This window comes from Cygnus atratus, chromosome 20, assembly GCF_013377495.2.
Source record: "Cygnus atratus isolate AKBS03 ecotype Queensland, Australia chromosome 20, CAtr_DNAZoo_HiC_assembly, whole genome shotgun sequence".
Taxonomy (NCBI): Eukaryota; Metazoa; Chordata; class Aves; order Anseriformes; family Anatidae; genus Cygnus; species Cygnus atratus.
In genome coordinates, this window is record NC_066381.1 from 10065865 (window position 1) to 10075834 (window position 9970).

General features: G+C 51.9%; 1 protein-coding gene across 2 annotated transcripts in view; it reads left to right on the forward strand.

The window, feature by feature from the left end:
- The window catches only part of AATF (apoptosis antagonizing transcription factor), a 52513-nt gene extending 43424 nt beyond the window's left edge, over positions 1 to 9089 (forward strand). The window contains exon 12 of one of the 2 annotated variants that reach the window (XM_035561142.2): positions 7963 to 9089. In XM_035561142.2, the coding sequence (XP_035417035.1) occupies positions 7963 to 8026 (64 nt within the window). In that variant the 3' untranslated portion in view covers positions 8027 to 9089. Of the gene's footprint in view, positions 1 to 6084; positions 6433 to 7962 lie in introns of those variants that run through there. The other variant, XM_035561141.2, reaches the window with a different exon arrangement.
- The last annotated feature ends 881 nt before the right edge of the window (positions 9090 to 9970 follow it).

A 9970-nucleotide genomic window follows, 5' to 3' on the forward strand; every position in this document is an offset into this window, starting at 1 on the left:
GAGACTGGATTAGTGGAGGAATCTGGGCTCCGGGATTGTCAATCCAGTTCTGTTCACCGTGCCACAAGTCCCTCACAGAAAGCAAAGCACTTCTTTCTGCAACAACTGAACCAGCAGCTTCTGTGCCGTGCGGCACAAACGTGTGAGAAAAACCCTTCTGGGTTTTTATAGGCACGGCCTGGAGGAAAGTTTGTCCGGCTTTGCATTGGCTTTGCTTTGTGAAACAAAGGGGGTAGCACTAACGCCCGGGGCAGTCTCTCGAACATGCAGCACTGACATTTCAGAGAAATTGGAGTTTTGGGATGGGGCTGGGGGGGGCTGTGTGGCTTCAGGAGGATCCCCATGCTCTGGCAGAGCCCCTCCAGGGTCCCCCAGCGGAGAGGCGTGCACCCTGGGGAGGTGGCGTGTCCCGCAGCATGGCCCGCTCTGCCTCATGAACATCAAGCAGCGAGCGTTGAGCTCTCTCCAGGGGAGCCGGGGGCCTCGACTGAGCTGAGCTGGGGTCCAAAAAGCACACAGCACGCAGCACGTGCTGCCCTGCGAAATGAGACCTGCCTGGCTTGGCTACTGGGCCCGAGGCACCGTGGCTTTGGTGTCCTCCTGCCCTTTGTGTTTCGCTCTGTTTGGTGGGGTTTTACCCCCAGCCTTTGACTCGCCCTTAGAAGTCGACCCACGTAGGTGCCTGAAGGTACCCGCGTGGCTTTAGACTGCAGTTGTGCAAGGGTTGGTGTGTGAGCAAGGAGCTTTTGTGTGTTTTGAGGCTGGCAGTAGCGAAGTGGTGTACGTGACCCCGGCTAGTGCCAATGGGCTGAAATCATCGTGTCCCAGCGTTTGATGTTTGACATCCCTGGTAAGAAGACAGACGCCTCTGTTATGGAAATTTCCTTTTTAAAGGGAAAAAAAAATAACCTGTTAAGAGCTGCGAGATGATTTGTCGTCCTTCCTTTGTGAGACAATTTGTCTTCTCCTGCATCAAATCTGTTATAAAACAGTCAAGCTGTGAAAGAGGGAAATCATCCTAGGAATATGGGATGTTAAGGTACACAAAGAATGGTCCCCTCCGTGCGGGTGCATGCACGTCTGCACAGGGCGCTGCACAGGCAGCATTACAGCGGCTGCTCCGCTCAAATACCCGTCTTCAAACAGAGCCCGAGAAGGCAACATTTTATGAATTTCATGGGGAAATTAAAGCTGCTAGAGAGCACGCCAGCAGAGCATGCTGGAGGTTTGTGAACGTCCCTGCGTTTTTGCTCCTTCTCCAGCCGCTTCCGCATCTTTGATCTTGGTGCCGTGAAAGCTCCTAGGAAAACGTGGGTGCTGGTGGGGCCAAAATGGGGGTGCGAGAGGTTCCTCCGCTGCTCCTGTTAATTCTGTCACCTGTAAGGCTGGAGAAGAGGCAGGTGGCCGTGTGCTGGTGTAAGGACAAACCGTTCGGGACCGGTGATGGAGGTGGCAGGTTTGAACCCCGGGTCTGCGGGGCGGCACCTGGAGAGGCAGCCCGTCGTCCGCCCGCTCCCCACCCCATCGCCACCCAGCCTCACAAAACGTGCAGAGTCCCTTTGTTTAGGGCAGGAACCGGCTTCCTGAAATATTTATAAATCTTGTGCCTGGTCTCCTGAGACAAACCAGAGGTCACATGTCACCTCTCATAATTTAAAGCCGTGGGGCTAAAAGCATTCGCACGGACTTGAAGGACCCAATCCTGACCTGCCTGAGCGAGAGGGAATTGCGGCAGACCTTTCTGAATCTCCTTCAAGCGCCGGGCACGGTGATGAGAGCCGTCTGGCTGCGGAATTTATGGCCGGAGTTGTGCGCGCCGCGCTCGGGCCGTGGCTGGGAAGCGAGTGAGAGAGTGCCATCTCGTGGGGCTCCTGTCCCGGGGGGCTGCCATCTCGGGGGGCTGCCGTCCCACAGCCCCCGCCGCCCCGCAGCACCCCTCGCTGCCAGTGCCACGGGTTTTTAATGCTGCCTGCCTGATCGCCGCTGCTTGTTCTGCTCCCCGTCACCGGCCGTGGCGTGGGTTTGTCGCTGCGGAAATCCTGGGGTGGGAAATGCACGTGGGGTGTGCGAGTGCAGAGCAAACCCCCCCCCCCCCCCCACCCCGCGTGCTGGTGTCGGGTAATGCTTTGGAGTAGGAATTGAGAACTAAAGGGCGCCAGCTTGTTTTATCTCCCCAGGTACCTGCTCTGCTTGCTAGGCACCTAGTAATCTGAATTTCACACTGGTGGACAAAAGATCTCTTAGGATGCAGACAGAAAGTTTCCCAAGAAAATGATGAGCCATCTGTTCCACAGCCAGCCTGTTTTCATCAGGAGGTGTGTGGTTTTCATCTTCTTTTCTTCATGGGTGTTCGTGCTGTATCTTTCACTGGTTTTTGTGAATTAGAAATGCATTGTTCCCAGTGGAGGATGTCACCAGGAATGGGTTATTTGTAGTTATTTCAGTACTGCTTGGGGCATATTCTAAATTATCTTTTTTTTTTTTTTTTTTTTCTGTCCTGGAAGAAGAGAGGAAAGAAAAGGTACATGGGAAAAGGCAAAGAGATTTGGTGGAGGGTATTTTTATAACAGCAGAGCAGCAGTGACTCATGCAGTATTGCTGTATTAATAGCACTCTAAAAAAAAACACACCAGAAACTGAATTTTCCCCCTTAATTTTGTTCTTCTACTAATCCACTGAACTGCGTTTTAAAAAAAAAGAAATAGCATGAATGTAATTATACCAACCAGCACAGCGTTAGCTGCTCTCTCCCATGTGAGGGTGTGTGTTTGCTTTCCCCTTTGTATGTTTGGTGGAGTAGTGCTACTGCGATGGGCAAAGTAGTTTCCTGGGGAACTGCTAACAGTTCCTGTGATCTATATTTTAATGATTTATATATTTATAAAATGTGCTTTTGCTGTTAATATTCACTCAGGGAAATCCTACCCTCTGTGTGTGTTTACTTGCTCTCCGTTGCAAGGCTTTTGCCTACAAAACCCCGGTAGTAAGTAGGTCTGTGGGATTTGGAGGGTGATAAAGTCCGCTGCTGAATTAGCGCACAGAGCTCGGTGCGTGAAGTAGTTGGGCTTTTATTTACTTATTAAAACAACGCCGCTGACGTGCAGGCAGGAGCGTGCAAGGTGAGGATCCTCGCCGTCGGCCCTGCTGCCCTGGCACCCCTTTATCTGCAGCGTGTGCGTGCGCTGGGGGCTGCCCGCAGCCGGGGGTGTTGCAGAGACCCCCGAGAGCTGTAGGAGTGTTAAGCCGTGGACGGGAAGACGGCCGAGCTGCTGGCTTGGGGCTAGCGGGGGGAATGCCCTCGCTGGGTCCGTGCAGCGTGGCTGGGGGCGGTGAGCGGCGCAGGGGCATCCCGTCCTGGCTGCTGCACGAGGCCGAGCTGCAGCCAAGAGCCACGGTCCTGACTGCGTGGGGGCACCGAGAGCAGAGGGGAAGGGCCCCCCCGCACACCCCTTTTGTCTCAGCCTGCTGACGTATCAGAAGAAGGGGCTGCGCAAACGTGGAGCGGTGGGTGCCCGGCGTCGAGCTCCGCTGCTGGCCGCTGCCTTTGGAGCGAGCTCGGGAGAAATGCATAAATAATAAGCCAAGGTACTTACGCACACATGTTTTATGGCAAATGGCTGTGTGGTTCGTGATCATTTTTTCCAGAAACAGGTTTTATGATAATATAGTAAAAATATTAAATTAGAAAATGCCTCACTAAGGGTGATAAAACCTTACTACAGTGGAAATAGGTAATTATCCCCTCTACAGCCTAAATGACAGTTTAAAAGAAATAAAAATGTTAGTGCTCATTACTTGCTTTTGTAGGTTGCAATAAAGGGTAAGTTAAATTTTAATCCAAGGAAGACCCCTGTATCGACCTGCTTCTTGCACGCTCTCTACCTGAGGTGTAAGTGCTGTTAATTACTCAGCACAGGTTATTCCTCAGCGCACTGTTCATAGCGGTGCCCCTTTGTGCTAAAGTCACCTTTCCTCCGTCTGAAGGCAGCGCCTCGTGGTGGGGTGGGTTGTTTCAACTCAGTGGCTCGTCTGATGTTTAATATATGTGGGTGGAGGAGAGAAATTTTATGTTTTTAACCAAAATCCAAGTTCATTATGCATAGCCTTAAGGGGGCTGAAAGTATTAAAATCCACACTTACCCTGGTGAATTGAAACAGAGACAAGGTTAAACCTGGAGGATTGATGAGTTTTACTCTCTGCATGGTTAAATCCTGCTGAGGGGAGATGCTGTAGAAGAAAGGTAGCTTAGATGATGAAAGGGGGGGGGGGGGGATGGTTGGGTTATTATTATTATTTTTTAGCAGGGTAAAACGTTTGTTTTGTTTCAGGGTAGAGGAGTTACCTGGTTTCCCATCGCTGCCAGGGTGTCTGTGCTATTATCCAGGCAGTCCCACCTGGATTCAGGCTTCAACAGAGGCTGCTGGTGGTGTGCCCCGAGGCGAGGGGCAGCGCTGCCGGGCGCTGGGCTGGGCTCTGCCAGGCTTGGTTCCTCCGGGCCTCTGTGTGCCCTCCATGTGCCTCTGGAACCAGGGAGGGCGAGCGGCAGAGTCAGGCAGTGCCCAGGAAGACAAATCCTTGCCTCAGGTCTCCACGGGCCCTGCTTGCTTGAAAAATGACCGCTTGTTTAAAATCCCTGGGATGGGAGCGAGTTCAGCATTGATCCCTGAACTCCTGTACCCGTCAAAAGCCAAAAACGTGGACAGAAACCTCAGGAGACTGGTTCTCCACCGGCAGGGAAAGGCAAAGGCAGGCTGCAAAGAACAAATGCTACTTCTGGCTTTCTCAAGCTCGCTGAGAAAAGGCAGAAGCTCCTGCTGGCCCGGGCTGGTTCCTGCAGGGATCTGTAGTGAGGGGAATGCTTCAGGAGCCTGCAGTGTGGGTTTGCAGCCAGGACAGAGATCCCCCCGCCGACAGGGAACGTCGGAGGAGGGCAGCGGCGCCTCCGGGCCACAGCCACGGCTGTAGAGGCAAGTGAGGGATCAGGCCCGGGAGCCCGAAATGGTGGGGAGGTCAGCTCTGCGCGTCTGTGGGACAGCACAGCGAGAAGGGGCAACGTGCGGAGACCGTGGGGGTCCTTGGCAGAGCGTGGGGGGACGGGAGGGAGTCCATGGGGTGAGCTGTGGTAGTGAATAGCTGAGAACCGACGTCTCCGGTTCGTGTCTTCGCTGCCTGTGCCGGGTGTGTGTGTTAAAACAAACAAACAGCAGGAGCTGCACGGACTAGAGGCTTCCTTCCGAGTCCCGAGCAGGGCCAACGGCGGCGTCCCTACAGGGGAAGAGAAAATGGAAGCAATCTCCAGAAGAGGAGCTGCGAGATCCCGCTGGCTGCTGGAAGGGCTCTTCGTTTTCGGACAGGCTTTTCTCTGGCAGGAGAGTGAAGCTGAAGCCAGTCGTGGGGCTGTCAGCTTACCGGGGCCTCGGGTGCCTCCCGTGGCTGCAGGTGGGGGTTGGAGAGCCAGCAAGAGGGGTGCCTTTGGTACTGGGATTTGTCTTGCTTGGGTTGTTTTCCGCAGTGCCGTTAACTCACCCTCGGTATTTAAATGAGGTGTAGGCCAGGGAGAGGGGAGAAGGACTGAGCCGGTGGTGTTTTGGCAGAGGCCTCTCAGCCTCCTCTGACACAAGCATACCCCGCGTGTTTGTCGGCTTTGCCCACCTGAGTGTGAAATGCTGTTCTATCAAAACACCGGGTTCAGCAGTTCCCTCGCTGCTCCCGGCACGTGAACCCCGCTGCGGCCAGGAGCTGCTGTGCGCTGCCCAGGAATTTCACCGAGATTGCAGCACAAGTGGAAACGTTTGCTCGGGGTAATGATGGGGTCTGAGCCAGGCAGCAAAGCAAGGCTGGAGGGCTGTGATTGTCGGAGGACCAAACAGCATCACTCTGCATTTTCCTTCCAATCACTCGACGGAGCCTTAAAGTCACAACATCTTTTTTATCAGGAGCGCTGCTCGCTGTTTGCCATCTGATTTCTCAGTTTAAACAGCAAAAGCGAGTCACATTTATCAGTTAATAGTCAGGGAAGATGGAAAATGTTGTAGGCTTGGGGAAGGCATTCCTCTCCCTCCTCCCTTTTCTGCCTGGTGCAGGCAGTGGTTTCTGCAGGCGGAGGGAAGCTGGAAGGTGTTTGCTCCCTGCCTGCACGTTCCCTTCCCGCTGGCTCGTGGGCATCCCAGGAGAGCTTGGACCAGAGGACGCAGAGCCCAGGACGGCTTGGAGCTGAAGCCTCCACGGGACCGCACAGCAGCACGGGGCTGTCGCACCTGAGCACGGTTTCTGGCATCTCCAGAGGAGTGAGAGACATCGTTTGTCCCCGAGCCTTCGATTTTGGGCACTCGGTGCAATTCAGCTGCCATGTACAGCACCTGACCCCTACCACCTTCCTCTCCTGAGCTCAGAGCAGCTTTTCAAACATCAGCTCTGTTTTCTAGAAGTGGTTTGCTTTTGCTTTTGCGTTAAACTTGCCAAAAATTGCGTGCACACTCTCGATTTAACACAGAAACTCCAGTTACGGCTCCATGGTCGGGGCTGAGCTCTGCACACAGAACATGGAGCCACCCGTTTCGTTAGGTGAGGAGACCACGTCCCTCACCACCTTCATTTTCTGAGGGTAGAGCCGCTGATTGGTTAATTAGGTTCTAAATTAAAATTAATTTAAGAGATGTGGCCCAGTGAATTAGGGTGGTTTTGCCGTGGCGAGCTGTGCGCATGTGCCCAGCCCCGTGCTGCTGGCACCGGCACTTTGCTCCGCGTCCCCCAGGATTAGTGGCTGGCCTTTCACTGCAGCTGAGGAGTTCCTTCCTTCCTTCCTTCACCGAGGCTGACAGGTAGCTCTCGCCAGTGGAAGTGTCCGCAAGAAGGAGACACTTTTCAAGCCAGTTGCCATCTTTTATTGATTTCTAAAGGAGCCAGGCAGTAAAACAGCCCCCAGCTCGAGTGGTCGCCAACGAGCCCTGTTGTGATCTTAATTGAGGAGGCAGCCAGAACCACGGCGTCTCTGGCAGGGCTGAATTTCATCCTTTGAGGCCATGCTGTAATCATTGCTGAGCAGAGGAGAAGTCGCCTTTGTCTGCCTGTCCCAGAGGAACGCTGACAGTTCGGCCGGCTGCTGCAGCAGCTTTCCTGGGTGCTGGCCCTGACAAACCACTGACGTGGGGCCCCCAGCGAGCAGATCACTGGGATTGTTGCTCCAATAACCCCGTGGCTGTCGGAGAGCTCAGAAGGGAAGAAATCCCATCCGCAGCACGGCCAACACTGCTGCGTGGCATCGTACAACAGGCTGTGCCTTTAGAAAGAGCGTCCGTAGGAAATAATGCTCTCCTGTGGTCTGCCTTGATTTCCAGAAATGTGCGAGTTATAAAAATGCTCTCTCCTTTTCCCTGCTCTCTTCTCAGGTTACTTTGGTTTTAAATTAAAAATAAATACATAACACCAGCCCACTTTATTTTTTTTATTTTTTTTTTAACTTGCTCCTGTTATCACAATTGCTGCATATGTGATATTAATTGGACTCTTGTTGCTGGGTCATTTTCATTGTTTTTCAAGTACCGTCAAGTCCAACGAAATGTATGAAAACTAAATTATAGTCCCATGAAGACTGTCTGATTGAATCCTCCTTATGGCTCTGTGGTCTCATACATCCTATTAAAATATTCAATCTTGTTTTCTTACTTGAAGAGCCTATCTGTAAAGGGCAAACTTATAGAAAACCTCATTCTCCAGAGATACGGTATCCAGCCACACTGAAATATTTACATATTTCTGTACTGTGTGTGATTAGTCTCATGCAAGGTCTTCCCTTTGCTTGTATTAATAATATTGCATGTATTAATAAAGATTGTTGAATGCATTTTTAATTACACAAGGCCTTTTTATTTTAAGGAGCAAGTGGGTTTGGTGGCAGCCTCTTGCTACCAGTTTGACCTTGGAAAGTAACTTTTCCCCCTCCTCCTCCCTCCTTTCCCTAGGACGGAGCTCTATCGGTCGCTGTTTGGAAAAATCACGCGTCCTGAAGAACCTGAGCAGAATTAGCACCCGGCCTTCGCATCAGGACTGAGCACACCTGCAGGCTCTGCACCCCTGCCTCAAGAGCCCCCAGAGCAGGGTGTCTCCAGCTGCTGGTTCGTTCCCAAAAACCTCACCGAGGGACCATCAAACACAGTCACTGCTGAAACACGCAGGTTCAGAAAGAGTGTGGGGCAGACGTTTGGTTTGGCTAAATGCCTCCCCCCACCTTTAAAATGAACTCTGCCTCCTCCCAAAGGCGATCTGTTTTCAACTATTCCTTTTAAATTCCTGACCTTGATTTTGCAATCTGCTCGGCACAGGCGAATTGTTCTGCCGGGGGGAGGGACACACTGTTCAGACCAGCAGGGATCACCAGCCCCTCCTGCAATCAGGTCACCCACGTTCCTATTAAATCCTCTGAGATTTTTGTTTTGGGGATTGGTGGGTTTTTATTGAAGCATTCAGTTCTGGTCGTTGGCTGCATATCTGGAATGTGTGACTTTATTTTCACCGAGTCAAGAGGATTTAAATGTCATTTACATAATTAACATGGCCTTAAAACAGAGAAAAGGTGCTCTCCCTTGCAGACAGCCAGCGCTCCCCATCCACACGCCAATTTCTGAACAAACGCGCTGCAGACCTGGACAGTGGCTGACTCACGATGAGTGCAACATGGGGACACATCTGGGGATATTTCTGCAATTAGAACATATTGGTGGATTTTTCAGTCCATCATTGATCCTGTACGCTTAATTATTTCTGCTGATCATGACTGAGCCCTCCTGTCTTCACCATCACCGTGACACACTTTTGAAAGATGCCAGCACAAATGTAAAGCTGGCCAGAGGAGCTCGCTCACTTGGGGCTTTCTGTGGGGTTTTTATATCCAAAGGTCAGAAGCTGGAAATTAATCCCCGTAAAGGGAATTTATTAGCCTGCTGTGATCAATCTGAAATGGAGGTTATCTTGCGTAAATAATATGTGCATATGTATGTATAATGAGCTGGCCACTGCTTGTGACCACATGAACTCTACTGTCTTTGCTTGGTGTTTTGTGTGCTCTAATTAAAATGCTTTGTAAACTGATTGTCCACGTCTGATCAGTGCAGAAAAGGCACCGGCAGCTGCGGGTCCTCTTGGGCCCAGCAGCAAGATGTTATTTAACCAGAGGCTTTGGTGTCACTGCGCTGGAGCCGTGAGACCTCTCCCCAGGGCCTGGTGGTGACCCACAAAAGCCACACGGCCCTCGTGTCTCCGTACGGTGCTGTGGGCACGGTACTGTGGTGCTGAGCTGCTGCCCCAGTGTGCCCGAGCGGTGGGTGCTGCCGTGATGACCCAGGGTACCTCACGAAATGCAAAGGCTCGCAGAAGTATTTACATTTTCGGTCACCAGCTGGAAAGCCCCATTTTTGAGCTCCCGAGTAAGACAAGTATTCTTTCTTCCTGCGTCAGGAAATACTTGCAAGCTTTTCAGGGGGCAGCTAAATTAATTTTTAAATTAATTTTTAAACTAAAATTTAGCACCCCTCTCAGTACCAGCCGGCCAGGGGAGCTCCAGCTGCTCCCAGCGCCTGCCTTTGCTCGAACCAGGGCCTGTTGCAAAGTGCTTGTAGCTTTTTTTTTTTTTTTTTTTGTCCCATTGAAACACTTTCTCTGTAGCTGCATTGTTGCTCTTCATCGTGTCCCCAGAGCTGTCTGCACACCTGAAATTAATTAATCACTTTTACACTTTTTCATTACAGATTTAAGTCTGCTTTCTAGTCACCTGTTTCCCGTAAATAGCTGCCTGACACGTTACGTGCTGGACGGAGCAGCATCTGCCACACCAGGGGAGAACCAACTCACCTGCAGGGACGTGGCTCGAGCGGTGCTTGCCGTGGGACCGCCTGCGTTTAAAAGCAGAAGCAAGGTGCGTGTCTGTATGGCTGCAGTGTGGCTAAATGCCACCACCCTGCACGAAAAGTAGCC